The sequence below is a fragment of the Fusarium musae genome, chromosome 1, assembly GCF_019915245.1.
Source record: "Fusarium musae strain F31 chromosome 1, whole genome shotgun sequence".
Classification (NCBI taxonomy): Eukaryota; Fungi; Ascomycota; class Sordariomycetes; order Hypocreales; family Nectriaceae; genus Fusarium; species Fusarium musae.
In genome coordinates, this window is record NC_058387.1 from 4,259,870 (window position 1) to 4,277,482 (window position 17,613).

General features: G+C 48.5%; 5 protein-coding genes and 1 non-coding gene across 6 annotated transcripts; 2 read left to right on the forward strand and 4 right to left on the reverse strand.

The window, feature by feature from the left end:
- Positions 1-3,606: 3,606 nt before the first annotated feature.
- On the forward strand, positions 3,607-4,476 carry J7337_001282 (uncharacterized protein; the record flags this gene model as incomplete). The annotated part of the gene is made up of 1 exon (XM_044819025.1): positions 3,607-4,476. One exon carries the CDS (start codon positions 3,607-3,609, stop codon positions 4,474-4,476), a length of 870 nt encoding a protein of 289 aa, XP_044686727.1.
- An 85-nt stretch (positions 4,477-4,561) lies between these two features.
- On the reverse strand, positions 4,562-5,608 carry J7337_001283 (uncharacterized protein; the record flags this gene model as incomplete). The annotated part of the gene is made up of 1 exon (XM_044819026.1): positions 4,562-5,608. One exon carries the CDS (start codon positions 5,606-5,608, stop codon positions 4,562-4,564), a length of 1,047 nt encoding a protein of 348 aa, XP_044686728.1.
- A 662-nt stretch (positions 5,609-6,270) lies between these two features.
- On the reverse strand, positions 6,271-7,968 carry PZH1 (serine/threonine protein phosphatase Pzh1; the record flags this gene model as incomplete). The annotated part of the gene is made up of 3 exons (XM_044819027.1): positions 6,271-6,300; positions 6,351-6,503; positions 6,553-7,968. The coding sequence occupies 3 exons, from the start codon at positions 7,966-7,968 to the stop codon at positions 6,271-6,273; spliced, it is 1,599 nt and encodes a 532-aa protein (XP_044686729.1).
- Positions 7,969-11,055: 3,087 nt separating this feature from the next.
- Positions 11,056-11,151, forward strand: J7337_001285. Its single transcript has one exon. It is a non-coding gene; the product is annotated as a tRNA-Val (tRNA).
- Positions 11,152-11,641: 490 nt separating this feature from the next.
- Positions 11,642-13,060, reverse strand: J7337_001286 (uncharacterized protein; the record flags this gene model as incomplete). Its single annotated transcript, XM_044819028.1, has 1 exon — positions 11,642-13,060. The coding sequence occupies one exon, from the start codon at positions 13,058-13,060 to the stop codon at positions 11,642-11,644; it is 1,419 nt and encodes a 472-aa protein (XP_044686730.1).
- A 1,088-nt stretch (positions 13,061-14,148) lies between these two features.
- Positions 14,149-17,019, reverse strand: J7337_001287 (uncharacterized protein; the record flags this gene model as incomplete). Its single annotated transcript, XM_044819029.1, has 3 exons — positions 14,149-14,532; positions 14,586-15,932; positions 15,982-17,019. 3 exons carry the CDS (start codon positions 17,017-17,019, stop codon positions 14,149-14,151), a joined length of 2,769 nt encoding a protein of 922 aa, XP_044686731.1.
- Between the last annotated feature and the right edge of the window lie 594 nt (positions 17,020-17,613).

A 17,613-nucleotide genomic window follows, 5' to 3' on the forward strand; every position in this document is an offset into this window, starting at 1 on the left:
TCTATTGCGGAATTAACAAACAGGCATGATGACATTGCTCCGCAACTAATACACCATGGATCACTTCCTCCTCCAACATTTTACGATTATCGAACCAAAATATGGATCCGCACCCTTACACAGTCTAGAGAGTCAAAAACGCAGGGACCCTGAGCTTTTGGTGCTGACGACAGCTGCTAGGATAATGATCCACCTCCAGCACCACCACTTGATTTTTTTTCTCCATGATCAACACGGGAAAACAAATAAGAAAAACAAACGGGATGACTTGTATGACTACGACAACTGGGCGGGATAACGCAGATGATATGTACCACTCTATTTTTGCTGAAAGGTCGCACAATTTAAGTTTGTGCAAGATTGAGTTACCGTTGTCAAAGAGAGCGCGTGTCAGATGGAAACACCCGTTGTGCTGACAACGAAGAATTAAAGCATGAAGCTGTCAGCTTTCTGTTACGTCAAAGTACGGAGTGCCGTGCCCAATCTCTATCCACCTCCCAATCGCGATGTGGGATAAGAAACTCTCTATTGGATCAGGTAAACGCAGTCTTACAGAAGAGCATACAAAATAAGTCTATTTTCGCGATATTATCGATTACTCCCCTGTCTGAAGGAACTGACATGCCTACAGGAGGAAAGAAAACTCGGGACCATAAGCCTAGCTGATAAAAAGATTTAGGTAATTTAGTATAAATTTAGGATAGTTTAGGATACCTTTTATGGAGTTTATTTTGTCACCTTAAACTTGGGTTTTATGTTTTCTTGCTCCCTAAGGCATTAGATGCAAGGCCTCCCCTCCATCTTTAAAACACAGCCTTTGCTAGTCCCGGGTATCGAGAATGTGTGCGTAGACCGCGTCTAATTTTAGATTCTGCCGCGTTTTTTTGCCTCGCTCAGCCCTCCCTCAGTCTCACTCGCTTTCTAGGGCCCCACATTACGCTGGCTTTCCAGTGATGACCTGGAAGCTTACAGACTCTGCTGCACCGCCTTTCGGCCCACGCCGTTACCGGCACATGGGAACTGATTGATAATTTGGTTACGGGGGAGCCTACGAATGATGAAACTGCGGCATCTTTATTTTGACATCAAACTCAATTATCAATTCATCCCACTGTCAATCCCGAAAAGAGATATATCCAACGACTTTTCGTCTGCGTTCTGCCCATTTATTGTCACCGGTTTGGGAATGGTCAAGCTTACATATGCAAGGGTCAAACTCTGAGCCTGAAAGATGCTGACTTTAGCTGTCACGGCTTTGTCACTTATCGCCAAAGTCCTTCTTCCACATGCAGCTAGTCGTTGTTTTTCGTACTGACCGATGTTTTGACCCTACATCCACGGTGCCGGTATCAATGTGGTGAACTCCATACTGGCATATGATGGGCGTAGTGCGTATCCTGACATGTGTACAGCTTCTCTCGGATGATTAGAGGTATTCCAGTGTAGTATATTGTTGACGACGATAGTATTTATTGTAATGCATATTGCTTACTATGCTAACATAGGGTAAATGTCCCACGGCGGTTTACTCACCTGGGGTCATCTAATAGTTCAGTGGGCTAAATACTAATAAAGCTTCCTTGTCTTGACAAATATAAATTTCACTCATTGCCAGGACATGCACTAGACACGCAAAAGTCATACATAATCTTCCGCCTTTATAACAAGTACTGTAATCTGTGCCCTCTTTAGACAAACCCTCTCCCAAGTTGATCTCTCAGTAGCTATCCAGGTTAGCTCTTATCGATTTGCCTTTGCCCATTGAGCAAGCTTCTGTGCTCATCCTACACGGACATGATATCAGGACAGTCTTTCCCCTAACCAGAATTCATGTACACAACGCTATGTAAAGAAGGTCGACACAACCAACACCACAACAGTGGCCTAGTCAAGTTAGACTTCGAAGTTTTGTTCGCCGACCTTCGCCCCTTTGTGGATGGCAGAATACGCACGAGATCTCATTGCTACAGATAGAGTTAAGGTCGAGCAAAGTTTCCACAGATATATAGACTCACGAGGTGAGTTCAAGTGTCGCGCAGCGCTTCAAGCGCGTGGATGAATCGCTACTGCAACTTTCCGGCAGATCGACTAGCCATGTTCGACGCTGGTTCTCGAATTGGGGTTTAATCCCATTCTCCCATTGATCGTTTAGAAACTTCTTCTCGTCAGTATGGCCGACAAAGTTTCATGTACCCTTGGGAACTTTGTTCTTGATGAGTTTGAGGAAAGCCTCGTTAAGAAAGACGCCACCACAAAGACCACCTAGCTGCGAGTTAGCCATTTTATCTCTCCCTCAACAGGATGGTGAATGCTCTTCGACTCACCATCGCTTCTCTATTCTATTCTATCCCGCGTCTATTATTTATCTGAGGTTCTTAAACCAAAAGGCTCAATAGGAGACACTGCTTCTTATTGACCTTGAACTTGAGAGCCAGGTTCGTGCGATATTCCTGTAAGTAAGACCCCTCTTCTCCATGTTTATCCCCTTGTACTTGCTGAGAACTTCTAACAGTCACTATTGCATCCCAACTCTGTCAGACGAGTCAGAATGAACTCTCGAGACAAGATGCCGAGCCAACACCAATCTGCTGTCGGAGGCTGATCTGGAAACTTCATGGCTACTGGACAGCAAGCATATCTTGTTGTTGCACCTTGTCCTCTTGTGGATGTTGGTAACTATGGAGGTGCTTCGGGACGACAGAGCAGTGCTGTCTCCCAGCATCGTCTTAACGATCGCAATAATTCGTCTATGGATGAGTTCTTGATGGCGCAGGAGTCGCGAGTGAACGGCTTTCTTCAAAATTCTGCACACCAGATAGAAGTGCAGCGGCCGAAAAGTTCTTGCCCAGAAGAACTTACGCCATAACCAAGGACCCTTATCAGGTACTGTAAGGTATAAGAGCTCTAGATTATTATAGAGAGAACTGATACGTAATAATTACAGCCCTCCCGAATAGCGGGTTATAGTTAATCCAGGTCTTAGTATTTATCCCATAACACTAAGGCCCACTCTCAGAATTAACCTGTAATACCCTTCTAAATACCTTTATTTACCTTATAAGCTATAATTCAGTATCAAGAACATTCTATAATAGGCCTATAACTATAGGGCTTATAGTAGCTAGCTATAAATTTATTACTAATTATATCCCCTATAATAAGATAATGATTAGCAGCTGGCTTCTCGCTTAATGTACTTAATGTATCTTAAGATAAGAGGGCCTACTAGCCACAGTTCCTTTAAGCAAGGACTTTTCGGCCCATCCTCCGTAGTTAACGGCCTTTTAAACGCTGTCCTCAAAGTAAAGAGACTAATCAACAGCTTTAAACAAAGCTGCCTACCTCTCACTTCTGTCTTTATATCTAATATATATATATGTATGAATTTCTCCTAATTAGCTGTATATTTACCATCATATATACAACTACATTATGACTTATTTAAATCTCATTTGGCCCGCAGCTACTATTCGGGGAATGCCCATACCCATCGCTTATCTTATCACTGACAACCAGGTCCTGATCTGACGTCGCGCAGGAATTTCGACCCTCAGTTATTAAACTTCCTACACCAGAGACGACATCTCACAACACGAACTCACCACAATGGCAATGTCAAGAGCCAATGGCCCTCTACGAACATGCCTGCGGCAACTCGTGCGCTCAGAGGGGTATGGCCCCTCTTGCAATCTTCTCATCATGCAATTGACTGACCAAACCAGCCCAGCTAATCCCCTCCGATCGATAGTCGCTACACCCCGCGCCTTCAGCACGTCTCCCTCTCTGCTCAAGAAGCGCAAGATCACAGCCCCTAGCAACAGCCCCAACAGCGCCAATGCGAAGGCAGCTGCAGGCTCTGTGAACAAGGCCGAGTTCGACACTGCAAAGGTGCCGATGCCGGATCCCGAAGACCCCCTCGATTTTACAGCTGTTATTGCTGCATATGCTCCTATTGATGCGCACTTTAAGACCCAGCTGGCTGGTATGATCCATGGCGGACGGTTCAATCCTACCAATTTGGGATCGCTGCCTGTTCCCGTGAAGGACCATGACGGCAATGATGTGACATTCCCTCTACGAGAGCTGGCGCAAGTCGTTCCTCGATCTGGTCGAGCTATTTCACTACTTGTGAACGACAAGGAGTACATCAAGCCTATCATGTCAGCGGTACAAGCAAGTCGCGAGTTCAACCAGCAACCACAGCGATCAGAGGACAACGAGCTTGAGCTTCTTCTCAAGGTGGAGCTCGAGCGCAAGGACGACGTCGAGCGGCGAATCAAAGAGACAGTACAGCACTGGAAGGACCGCATTCGCAATGCTAGATCCAGACATGAAAAGACACTCAAGGACTGGAAGAAGTCAGGCACTGTCCTCCCTGACATTGTCAAAAAGGCCGAGAAGGAGCTTCAAAAGGTACAAGACAAAAAGATGAAGGAAATCGACCAGGAAGAGGCACAGACCATCCGTCAACTATAGGTGGTAATTGTATGATAGGATAGATGCAGAATATTGTAGTATTACATATCGTGACAAGTGTACACTGATCCTAAGATCTAATCTTTTAAGCACGCGCCTTGGCACCCTTTCCAACAACAGGCTTCTTAGCCAGCAGCGACGTCAACTTGGTCTCAAAGGAGTTGACATCGTTGGTAGAGTAAGTTTCGGCCCTGAGATGCCATGAACGAGAGAGACCAACAGGGTCTGAAGCGAACTTGGGTGTCTCATGCTGGCCCTGAATAGCACGCTTTCTGATGACCTGACGAATAGCCTCTTCGGTGTCTGTGAGGATGGGGCCTGTGGATTCTTTGCCTTCAGCCTTGAGCTTCTCCTGGAGATACTTTTCGGTAGCCTCCTTATCTTTCGGGTCGGCAAAGAAGCGAACACCATTGGCCTCAATCTCAGAGGCGTAATATTTGGGCTGGAAGGTGTCTGGTGCGCCGACATGATCCGCTGTGCCGAGGACACTGAGGTTCTGGAGAACTGCAGCCGATTTTCCAGAGGTGGAATTTGGTGCAACGGGCGCAAATTCGTTGATAGATTCGAGTGAGAGAGATGGTGTGTATTGGGAGGTGATGCCGAATCGAATGCTGTCGTCAAAGGACTTCTCATCGGGATCCAATGTGTTAAACTCGTTTCGGTCGATCTTCTTCTTATCCTTGTCCTCTTCGTCCCTTGGTCGTCGACCGTTGGTTCTTCCACCTCGGCCACGAGCACGGCCTCCACGACCGCCTCGTCCTTTGCTCGCACTGAAACCACCGCGGCCTCTTGTCGGTGAAGAGGTTCGAACAGGTGTGGCGGATCGATCCTGAACTGATGATCCGCCCCTGGCAAGTCCACCTCGACCTCTGAACATAAGACCTCCTCTTCCACGAGCTTCACCGCGCCCTCTGAGACCCCCACGTCCGCGCAGGGGCATGCTCTTTATATCGATAACCTTGGGACCACTAGCTGGGCTTCGAGGTGCCCTCGGAGTGCTGGGGCTTGGGCCATCGGCAGCCTGGAACTGCGTTGTCGAGAATTGGCGGGCGTAGTTTCGAAAAGCATCCGAGACCTGCTCGAGCTCTGGCCTTGTTCGGCTGCACACCGAACGGAAGGCGTGGCGTTGCATTTTGGGGTGGTTGTCTGATGTGGTGAAGCTGATTGTCCGTCGCTTCGACGATCAATTTTCGTCGCAACTCAATGACTAAGCATATCACCCCGCATTGGCCAATCATCAACATCACATTCGATTATCTAAGTGCAAGTCATACAGAAAAGCATAAACATGTTTATAGGAACTGCCTGTACTCAATTCCTGGTGCTATGCACAAATCAAGATCTCGGATCTTGCTATAAGCCCATAATAATCTACAAGGCATCCTTCCCAATCCTCCAATCGATCATTTACAAGTGCGCCTCGCGTATAGGCCAACCTTTCCCAAACTCCAAAGCGTATACACAGCGGCGCTTTATTGGGATTTGTGTACCGATTCAACCATTTCAGGTCTTTTGATTAGGACAGTTACGTCCGTCACTCGGAACAGAGCCGCGACCTTGCGGCTATCACACCGTGGTACTGGCAACCGGATAATGAGTGTGCTTGTTCTCGGCACCCAAACCCATTCTGACCTTTTCGTACTCTGGTTCAAGAGTCGATCTGCCTGCGCTGCTCATTCTGGTGAAATTGGACTGCAATGCCCGGGTCGCCCTCGGACTGCCGTAGTTCGTTAAATGAATGTCTCAATAGAGGAAGTGGCATAAAAATCGGATTCGTGTTTGCAATGTATACTATTACACGCTCTGAGGTTGGACCATAGCGGGCTGTTACAATGATTAGACAAGTTTTAAAGGCGCTTGTTTGTGAAACATACCGGACTGTTGAGCATGTGCTGTCGCTTGTTTCGGCTCTTCTTGATATGACTCTTCAAGGCGCTTGAGTCAAGAGGCTTGAGAAGCTCAAAGCTGCAGAGCAGCTCCGCAGATACTGACATAACAGCGCCCCAGTTATCAAACTCACCGCAATACTATAAGAGTTAGCCGGAATCCAAGGAGACGCGGAGATGGGTAACTTACATTGGGTGCACTAAAGACTGTTACCAGAACCCTATCATTGAAGAATTCATAACCGTCCTCGACTACCATGTGCGCACGACAAATAAGATCAAAATCATGCACTGCTAAAAATTCGGTAATGACTCGTTTGCCAAAACAATAACTGACACCTCTCTCGTTGGCTTCCCAGTCTTGTTCCATGTCTGCGGGGTCAGACCAAAGGAGATCGTTCAGTAGTCCATAATCAGGGACATCTGTCGGGCGAGCAATATTTCGAATATCGTCCATGTGAACTAGCGCAGGTGAAAGTCCTCCGTGAACGCAGAAGATCTTGCCCGCGACAATGGCCGCAATGGGTAAAGTATTAAAGCAGTCAATAAACGTCTTCCAGATTTTGACATTACACCGTCGCTTGCATTCATCGTAGAAGCCATAAACTCGTGTGACATTGGCGCACTCGTGATTTCCGCGGAGGAGGAAAAAGTTCTCGGGGAACTTGAGCTTATAGCAGAGGAGTAGCAGGATAGTCTCCAGAGACTGCTTACCTCGATCAACATAGTCGCCGAGGAAAAGGTAGTTCGAGTTAGGGGGGAAACCACACATCTCAAACATTCGGATAACATCGGTATACTGGCCATGGACATCACCCACGACCTTTACTGGGGCATCCAACTCTAAGAGAGCAGGCTGTGACAGCAGAACTTCCCTAGCCCTCTGACAAATGGCTACAATCTCAGCATTCTTGAGGCAGACGCTCTTGGTGACCTTCCCAGCATAACCCGCATCCAAGAGTCGCTTAATAAAGTCATCGAGATCGATATCCTTAATCTCAGACATGGCGACATTGGAGTTTCCCTCTGTCTTGGACTCGGCAGAAGGGCTGTTGACTGGGTTGATGGTGTTTTCTCGCTTCACCAGGATAGACTGACCTGGAGCTTGCATGTGCGCAGTAGCTCCAGCGTTGACAGACGGAGGCTGGTCAGAAACATGATCAACCTCTCCCGACGCTTGCGCAGCGCTCACATCGTGGGCACCGCCCTTGGTGTTTCCTTGAACGGGAGATGGAGGCGGTTGATCGTCTCCAATAGCCGAGTCTGCGAGGGCCGATTCGGCCGCTGACATGTCTGACGCAGCGGTGTTAAGTGGAGGAAGCTCACTGCGGCTCAATCGAGAAGAGCTTGAACGTCCATGCCTACTGGATCGTCGTTCCTCAGTCTTTGTTTCGGCCGCAGTGTCACCATTGGATATGACCTGTGAGTTCCTGGGACTATCAGACTTGCTACCACGGATCTTTGAGCCTAGAGATCGAAACGAGCGGGACGATTCCTTGGTGTCAGATCTGCTGAACGATGGGTAAGACTGGAGGGGTCCATCAGGCCCGGCCGAGCCGGAGCCTTTGGAGTTGGATCCGCCTGGAGTGGAGTTGTTGTTTCCCATGGTATTGTTTCCCGCGACTATCAACAGTGGTTATTCCAAACTTCACTGGTGATGGGCGGCTCGATTCGATGCGATTCCCTTCAGCGCAGCTAAGGTTGAGCTTGGATCAAGAGATATGTTAGGGAGGGTGAAAGAAGCGATCGAGAGTCAAGAAGAAGGAGGAGGAGCGGCTACGACGACCCCTTGATGCGTCCGTTTTGGGCAGTTTTGGAAGATGCTTCAAGTTGAAGCACGAGATGTTGAAGTGAGTCTGCGGGTGGATTTTGCGGCGTAATGACGTCGTGGGGAGGCTTGTTAACGCCGGGATGAGGCCGGAGACGATACAAAAGGCGAACGGAACGAGATCGGAGATAACGCTGAAATAGCAAAGACCGAGTTCGAATCTGGAAAGAGTCCACGTTAGGCTGAGTCACACTTGAGGAGGTTGACCCTGATGAAGATTGCGTATGGCAGGGTTGCGGCGCATTTCAAGTGTTGACGACGCAGGTGGGAAAAAAAGGTATAGCCACAGTGTGGAGGACCAGGTCGACTTACTTGGAGTGGAGGAGGTTATCAGAGGTACTGGGCAAGACAAACTAACAGCAGAAGCAAGTGAAGTAATCGTAAGGTGAGATTGAATGAAAAATCAGATTGCCAAGGCGTCTGAAGGCAAAACGTTGAGTGTCAGGTGTTGGTGGAAGACGGTATCGGTATGGTTATAGGTATAGGTACAGTTTGTAGGTGCTAGAGTACTGTAGAGGCGATGGAGCAAGATATACAGCGGGCGGAGTAGTTCGCATGCGATGACGTCGATAAAGTAGAAAGGACGATAAGTCGAGTGCCTGAATCAGACACTGGCGCAAAGAATGATAGGCTCAATTATCAATTGTAGGCTACGAGGAGCTAGAGTTTGTTGTGAAAGAGTAAGAAACAACGGGATCAAGTGTGTTGCAGAAGCGAAAAGATAAGTCAACTAGAGGTAGAAGTAGAGGTTAGTAGGTAGTGGTATTAGTGGTAGGTAGTCTCGTCTCGGCAAGGTATGTACACACTAACACCTCCACCTGGGCCTTGTTCCTTACCCCAAGTCTCTTACTCTCCCTCACAAAGTAAAAAAAAAAAAAAAAAAGGGAAAAAAGGCCAAGACGAGATGAGGAGTCAAGTTGAGCCTACAGCGCGTAGTAGAGCAACGGAGCGGAGCCGGATAAGGTCAATTTGGAAGCGAAGTGGCGGCTCAGGCTCAGGCTATGAACAGACAGTGCAGGACAGGCATGCTTGGACAAGCGCATGCTATGGATTAAGGTTCCACACCCTCTTCTCTTGTTTGTCGGACAGAGTTCAGTGATTTGGAACTAGGGCGTCTTGTGGTTAGTGATAACAGTTCAGTTGACGTCTTGAGAGGATCATTGGACGGAGCTGACCTCGTCGTATTGAGGTCACTCGAGACAAGACAAGACGACAGACAGACAACGACAGCGGCCAAAAAAAGACTGAAACAGAAGCTCAATGACAAGCACTGGAGCCAAGACTGGTTCGTCCGGGGTGGTTCTTGATCGGCGCCCAATGGAGGGGAGGCTCAGCAATGCGAGGTTGGGCGTGAAGCAGGGGTACCAAGCGATTGCTTGGACGATACGTGAGAATGTGGGAGGGCCAAGCTTGACAAGACTTGATAAGAGGCAAAGATTCTCACCAAGTTGTCTATTCTCTGCTGTTCCCTCTGACTTGATATCCTCGGCATTCGTCCTCCGCATAAACCTGTCATATGGCGGTTTTCCACGGTAGTCGTCTCATTATCTTTGGGTCTCGGGACCTGAACCGGAGACTCGAGACAGATTCGGATTGGTAAGATCTAATCTGGACCTCTATAAAAATCAACATGGATTGATTCGTCACCGAAGACCACCAAATGCAACGGCTTCAAGGCCCGGGCCCCCTGATAACTACTAACCCGAATCCCTGGAGATTGACACTCAGACTGACCTGAGTTGGAGACAACCGTTGGCACGTGCGAGAGCTTGTTCTGTCTCGACCATTCGCTGATTCGAAACAAACGAGAAACTCGGTCAAACATTCGGACTCTCGATCCAAATCAGTTCTGTAACTACAACCACTATATCAACTATTCAGAGTAGCTGCTGCATAATGGCGAAAAGGCCAAGCCAAGTCTCAACCCCTCTTTCTACCATAGTGATGTATCAAATCACACTCTATCAGTCAGCTCTTTTGAGGCCGCCGTTCTCGCCTCTGTAGCGTACCAATAGTTTGTCACACTAGACACCACGATAACACAGTCGCTGTGCGGTGACAGCTGACTATCCCTCGTGCTTCTCTCACCGAAGACATCTAGGGGAGGAAAAAAACTCGGGACCTTGATCCTAAATGACAAAAAGACTTAGGTAACTTAATACAAATTTAGAATAAGTTTAGGGGAAGTTTAGTATAGATTTAGGATACCCTTTGCTGAGTTTATTTTGACACCTTACTTCATAGTCCGGTGTTTTCTTGCTCCTTGAGGGACATCCCCACGTTGGCTTGCTAGGTTGCAGCTGGTCTAGTGCACACCATTCCTTTTCTGTTCAAAGGTGAACAACACCGAGGAGGAGCATCACACACTGTAACGATGTAAGACAAAACATGGTTCACAACAAACTACTCTGATATTATGGTTTCTCTATCCCACAGGCATCTGACCTGGCGTACTAGCCTCGAACAAAAGTACCATAGAAACCATATATACCACCAGTGCTTGATACCTTTATAAAATCGTGGGATTGCTGCCCAGGGAACACTGCAAGTTCTACTCAGCGGACGTGTTCCTGTCCATAAGGGTGACCCTTCATATAATCTTAGACCCGTGTCAACGGCAGTTAATGGCATACAACCAAAGATTTGCAAACGACCATGCAGCTGTCGTAGTTGCAGCCATCGGCGTTGCCCATCTTGATGAGCATGGGAGATGGCAAATTTAGCAACAGTCTTTAATGACAAGTCTTTGCCCTGTATAAAGGCATCCTTTCGATATGCATCGAATCGTTGGTTCTTCGAGCCGTCACTGTCATTCTGTGAACTGGCATATAATTATTGTAATAAGAGACTTAACACCTTAAACCCGGTCGTGTGGTGTAGTGGTATTATCATGTTTCCTTTACATCGCTGATTATAGCATACTATCGGAAAAGGTCGCAGGTTCGAACCCTGCCACGATCAAAGTGACACATGATGTGTTGGTGTTGTAACACCAACCGAATCATCTTTTTGGTTGGCGGCTCTAGACTCGCGCTTTGCGGGATACTTATATGACCTATATAGGGCTGGCGCAGAACGAGTTGATTGGCCAATAGACTTGAAAACTAGGAGTAGCTTCTATAGAGGGTAGAATTGGTTATTTCAACCTCATGCAAACTATATAATAGTGGACTCTATCCGTAGATGCTAAGCATTGCATTTGCGAGGTATCTCATAGCACTTAGGAACTTCAATAGTTGGCAGAAATAGAACAGCGCTACAGAGATTATCTCTAGTTCATAGAAATCAGGTTGCAGAATATCACGCTCACTGTATGGATGGCAGGGTAAACAGGTGAGGGAGGACAAGACGATGTCAAGAGAGAAGGGATTTGTCAGGCAAGGCCTTAATGTAGATCATTCTACATCTATATTATATCATTACATGTTCCCTGCCAAAATGTCTAGAATCGTCATGATTTGGGACTATCAAGTATTCCCCTTGCAAGACCTCTACTGAGTCTGACAGATCGTGCCAGTATGGTGGGCAACTTCTTCCAGCCATGTGTTGCAATCCACCAACTTGCCACGCCACCAACTGCGAGACCCGTGAGGCTTATGGACCACATGTCCCAATTCCTTGCCTTCCATATAGGCATGCTCATATCTGCTGTCTGCAGGTGCATTGGTCGCAGCTCAACACCTTTCTTGAACCGAAGTTCTTGGTCTATCATAACTTCCTCAATGAGATCAGCTGCAAGTTGTTTGCGCTTCGAGTTGAGAGCTGCTATGCCTTGCATACGACGGACATTCATGGCAAAGGAACCGTCTTCATCCTTTGTGATGTTTGCGATAGCGGAGGAGATGGAAGATGGTGTGAGGTAGGATTTGTCGAGAGACATACCTACACCGGCGGCTTTTAGTCGGGCACTGTTGCAGAGCTGGTCGAAGAAGTATCCGATAGCGAGGACTGGTGTTCCATGGAAGAGAGTTTCGTTGGCACTTGAGCCGCCCCCATGAGTGAGGAAGAGGACTGTATTAGGATGTGCTAGTATGGCGCGCTGTGGTGCAAAGATGGGAAGCCGAAAGTGCGGGTGGGAATCATGCAGAAGATCAGTAATGGATATGCTTGAACCATCAGACAGACTATAAGACTTGAGGGTGTCAAAATTGGCGCGAGGCTTTTGGGGGACAGACCATATGACTCCATTGATCGAGCCATCGTCGAGAGCTTGGATGAACCCAAGGAGATACTTTTCAAGTTCTTCGCCCGGAAGGTTGACATGCGTCCCCAGGCACACATAGATGGTCCTATCATGGCTACTTAGAAACTGAGCCAGGTCTTCGTCCAATGGAAGGTATTCATCACTCAAGATAGGTCCAACAGGTGCTATAAGAGGCGGCAATTCCTTCGGCGCTTCAAGGCCCCAGAAGGAGTTGACCAGAACAAGATAATCAGGCTTTGAAAGAAGTGAGTGGCTATAGTTGACGCCAGCATCAACACGCATTCGTTTGGTCCATATTAACCATGGAATGATAGTAGGGAGCGCGGCGAGAACCACAAATTCGTTCCAGAACCGTGATGATAGAGAAGCGTGCTCCGAAGTCAAAGCCCCATCGGCTTGGAAACCAGGCTGGCCGGGATGATAACTGACAGGAGCCATGGCATAAGGCATTTGAGGCCAGACACTCGCTAGTTGGATATTGAACTGCTTGAGCATATCCCTCGCAGCGCTATCGGCGAAGAAGTCTGCAACAATAAAGTCGGGCCTCGTAGAGTCATTTTCGCATAAAGATCGAAGAGACTTGTAAGTATCAGTCCAGAAGCTGTCAAAGAAGTATTTTGACTTCATCATGGGACCGAAGCCGTGCTCATGGCGCCAGAGACGCATTGTTTCGTAGTGAATATCCAAATCATCTTCTGAAGCGGCGGGACCAACTGTATATATGGTTCTTATGAAGGAATAATTAGCTGTCCAACCTTCCTGGCCTGCGCAGGTAGCGAATTGAACATCATGGCCTCGAGACGCGAGGACAGCGCCTATTTCGAGAACTGGGGCTATTTGTCGTGTTAGCTTTGATGTGTGTAAGTTAGCGGGTTCTGGAGAGGTAGGTACCTGCATGAGTAAACCCGCCTGTTGTGGCAAGCAGAAGGATCCTTCTGCGAAATTCATGGCTGTCAGACATCATCTCTATATTTAGGCTTAATAGTTTAAATTGGTATGTGTGTGTTGTCGAATCGAGATGGGTTGGTTTGTGTCGGTCTATGTATGACGCTTAGTTCTAGTGGAGGTTAACCAATTAATGCCTGACAAAATACGTAGGAGCTTGGTTCTGTATAGGGCCGATTGTTGATACCTGGCAGCAGAGAACCGAAGCCTTTACTTACATACATAGCCCTGCCTGAGTAATGTAAATGTTTATTAGCCAAATTCAGGTTGTCATTTCGAATAAATTTGGTAGACTTCTAGGTCTTCCATCGATCAAAGCTTGTCATAAACACGACACAGGAAAGGATATCATAGATAGTCGATAACATTGCATTTCTCGTCTATCTCTATTATCGTCGTCCATCGTATAGTCTTGTCTGAACTGGAGGACGTCGTCTAACTCGCTTTGAACAAATATCAAAGCCATATTCAATCCTCCTCTTGCTTCTCGGCACACTTGTAAATATGTACTCAATCCAGGGCCATGTCTGTCTGCACAATACAATGCATTACCAACGGCAACCCTAACGCCGTTCCCATGCTTTCCACGTGCAGCATTACCCAACTAAATGTCCCTTTTCATCTCAACCCGCTCATCGTCGAGATACGTTCAACGTTGTCTCGATGTTATCGACCAATCCAAGACAAAAAACTAGGACAGCGTCAAATAGCTAATCCAGCCAGCGTCAAAACTGGCGTTCAGGGGGGTATAAAGCGTTTTCCGGTTGCAAAGACAAAGTCCGGAGTCTCGGAAATGAAGTGAAAGGTAATTACGAAAAGTCATCAGGTCGTCCGGGTCTGGCCATATCGTCGGCTGCTTGAGCCAACTCCTTGGCCTCACGCGCCAGCCCAAACGCGATGGGTGGCAGCGTTTGTACCCACATACGCCATTCGTGAGAGTTGGTATCCATGCCAATGTTGGCCATATCCTGGCCTTGGTCAGCAGCCTCTAGTAGTCGTGCTCTGCAGTTTGCCAACGAGGCTGCCATTTCGCCTATGCCGTAGGCTTGTGTTTCTGAAATGATATTGCTAACAACGGTATTGATAGAGCCAATCTCGCCAGTAATCTGTCGCATCTCAGCATCACCCCGGATGGTGTTCACAAGCTGCTGGATGTCGGTTGAAAGGAGGGCATTCTGATCCTCAAGGTAGAGCTGAATAGTTTTGGTTAGTGATGTTGATAATCTAGTGTCGAAGGGTAACTAACTTTAAGGTCTTCGGCGGCTCGGGGATCCAGTTGACGCGATCCTTGCCCATTGGCTTGATTGTTCGCATTGGAGTGCCCGAGCCCGATCGGCACCGCGCTTGCTTTGGACATGGGCCTTCCAGAATATGGCTCTGCGGATTGGCGAGGTGAGCCCAAAGGACTGTATGCTGAAGAATCAATACTTCCCCGCATACCACCGAGACCCTGAAAGGGCGGTGGAGGAGGGAGTCCGCCTTGAGTAGTCGAGGGATGCTCGGTAGCTACAGGAGAAAAGAGTCCACTTGAATCCGCAGGAGTTACAGTTCCGTCGTCATCGTCCAATTCTTCAGCGGGAGTTGTCCGGATTTTGACGAGGCCAAGAAGTTCCACGATGGCCGCTGCCAAATGTGAGGCTGCCGTATCGAGCAGTGAGACCGGGGACATTCCAGCACTGTGGGCAAAGTTCTTGGAGGCTGTGATGAGGTTGTTTGCGGTAGAAGATACCTTGGACCTGATCTTGGCTTGTTGCTGTGCGAAATCTTCATCGTTGTTCTGTGGGACCTCGATGTCCTTGGTAATGCGGCGGACGCTGACAACAACCTGCTTCATTGCGTCGATAACCTTTTCTGGGTCTTCGGTTCGTGCTTTCTGCAGGAGTTCGTCAATCGCGATTTGAAACTTGGTGACGTGAACATCTTTGACCAGTCCACGGTCATCCATGAATCCCTTTTCCCGGACATGCTTTGCTGCATCATGTTCAATTCCAGGACCAGCGGAAGATGCGCGCATGTGTCGCAATTGCGTTTTTGCGCCCGCATATCGATTCTTCCACTCATGGACCTCTCGCTCGAGTCTCTCAATTGTCTGTTCCAGCTCTGCGTGTCGTTCATGTGTTGAGCCACTCTGTTGGGAAAGTTGGCGCATCTCGAGCAAGAATTCTTGCGCCTCTTTGCGAACCTCTTCTGTGACCTGTTGTTGTTCCCGGAGTTCCTGTCGAAGCTCATCATTTTCCCGCTGAAGGTCTGAATCCGATGCAGCGGGCCCAGTGCTGCGTGCTGATTCATGTGCTGCGGCCACGTCGTCCCTAAGCCTTTGAATCTCAATATCGTAATCCCCTCGTACGCGCTGCAATTCTTGCTTCATTGAGTCGTTCAAGTTTTGCGCCTCAGCTAGTTTGTTCTCAAGGTTGAGTCTGAGGTCATTCCATTCCTGTTTCTCATGGTTGGTGGTCGCAGATCGAGAACGTTCCTGATCCAACGCGCTGTTCATCTCGTCCTCCTTCTTCCTCATGGCATCCTCCATACTGTCCAGTTTCTCACGTAATTCTCGTACCTGATTTTGATAGTCTTCGATGAGCTTCTTATCGGCCTGCGAAGTGTTAGGAGTCTTGTTCATCGCTAGATGTTGCAGCACAAACCTCCGAAGTCACACCGCTTCCAGCACTCCGTTTGCTCTCACGGTTCGGGTCTGGCTCTGTAAATCCTTCACCTTCGTCATCTTCTTCGAGCATTATACTTTTGTTCGGCACGATCGTGTTATTCTGATTGAGCTGTTTCAGGGTTGGGCGTCCGTAATCGCCATTCTGGGCACCTGGTGATGCTGGCATACCGTAAGCATCTGTCGGTCCAGGACCTCTCATAGATGGTGCATCAGAGGGTCTCCTCATGCGGCTTTGACCTCGAGGGGGAAAGCCATTACCATTGATTGGAGTACCTGGTCCCCTGATTGACATGGGGCTTCCAGTGCGGGCGAGATCGGCTCCTACAAATCGAGGGAATCTTCGTTCTAACTCGTGATAGACATCGGCGGCCAGGTCTCGGAATCGCGGTGGGCCAAGAGACGATAGCCTTTGGCGAGCCTGGTTTCGCTTGGGGTGAAAGTTCTTCTCGGGCAGCAGAAAGGAAGGAGGACCATTTGGAGCATTCGGGGGAGCCCTGGCAGTGGCCTGTCGTCTTATCAATTCGTCAAACACATCGGTACTCAGCTCGTAGAATTGAACCGAGGAAAGGCGCAAAAGCTTGTCGCGTGCTTTATTGGGCTGCTGCTTGTGATTGGGGTCGCGAGTATTGAGAAAAGCGCGCAGAGCAACATAGTGCTCGCTGAGGACGGACTCGTCGAGATCGCCGCGGACGCTGTTACGACCGCTTTCGCTGCGAGCATAGAGTTGTGTGCCGTTACTCGACCTAGCAATCGAAGCAGGCGGCGAGGGACCTCCAGTGCTTCTAGGGCCAGGCCCAGGCCCGGGACCAGGTCCTGGACCGTTGATGGGAGCGCTGGGGAAACCGTTGATACTCATGGTGCTGTTGGAGCCACCCGAATTCGGGGGCGATGCGAGATTGGAGCGACCGTTGGGATAGGGGCCGTCTTCGGGACCTTGATACTTTGAGACAGAAAACTCGCTACCGCCTAGAGAGATGGGGGACAACGGCGCATTGCGTCCCAGGCTGATGCTCATGATGCAGAGAAGAAAAAACAGAAATATGAAACCGAGATGATGCTGGAGGGAGATGGAACTGGAACAGCACCAGCCGCCTGTCTCATATGGGCGCCACACGGGGACGGGGACGAAATGAATGCAGGCTATCTGTAGCTACTTAACCTAATGGTTGGAATCTTTTTAACCACTGGAAGGACTCCCCCACAACTTTGGCGACCTTTCAGGGGGCGACGGGCGATAGAAGCGCCAAGCTTCAGCAGGTGGCCGGAAGCGACGAAAAGCGGACGGTTTGGGGTGTGGCTCAATGACAGGAATGAATGAATGATGGAGGTGGTGATGTTCAGATACGGTGAATTGAAAGAAAGGATAAGTAAGAGTCGAAGAAAGCAGGGGAAAGCAAGGTACTGGAAGGTATTTCTTGCCAATCCTTGTCTATTTGCCTCTTCTGATGGATTAGGTACCTAAGGTAGTTGGATGAAAGAGAGTGAAGCAAGGACAATCAAAGAAGAAGGACAAAGAAAGAACGAAAGAATGCAACGCAATGCAGATCAACCAACGATCGACTCAAGTCAATCAACTCCAAGTGAATTCATCAACTGACCCTGACCGACC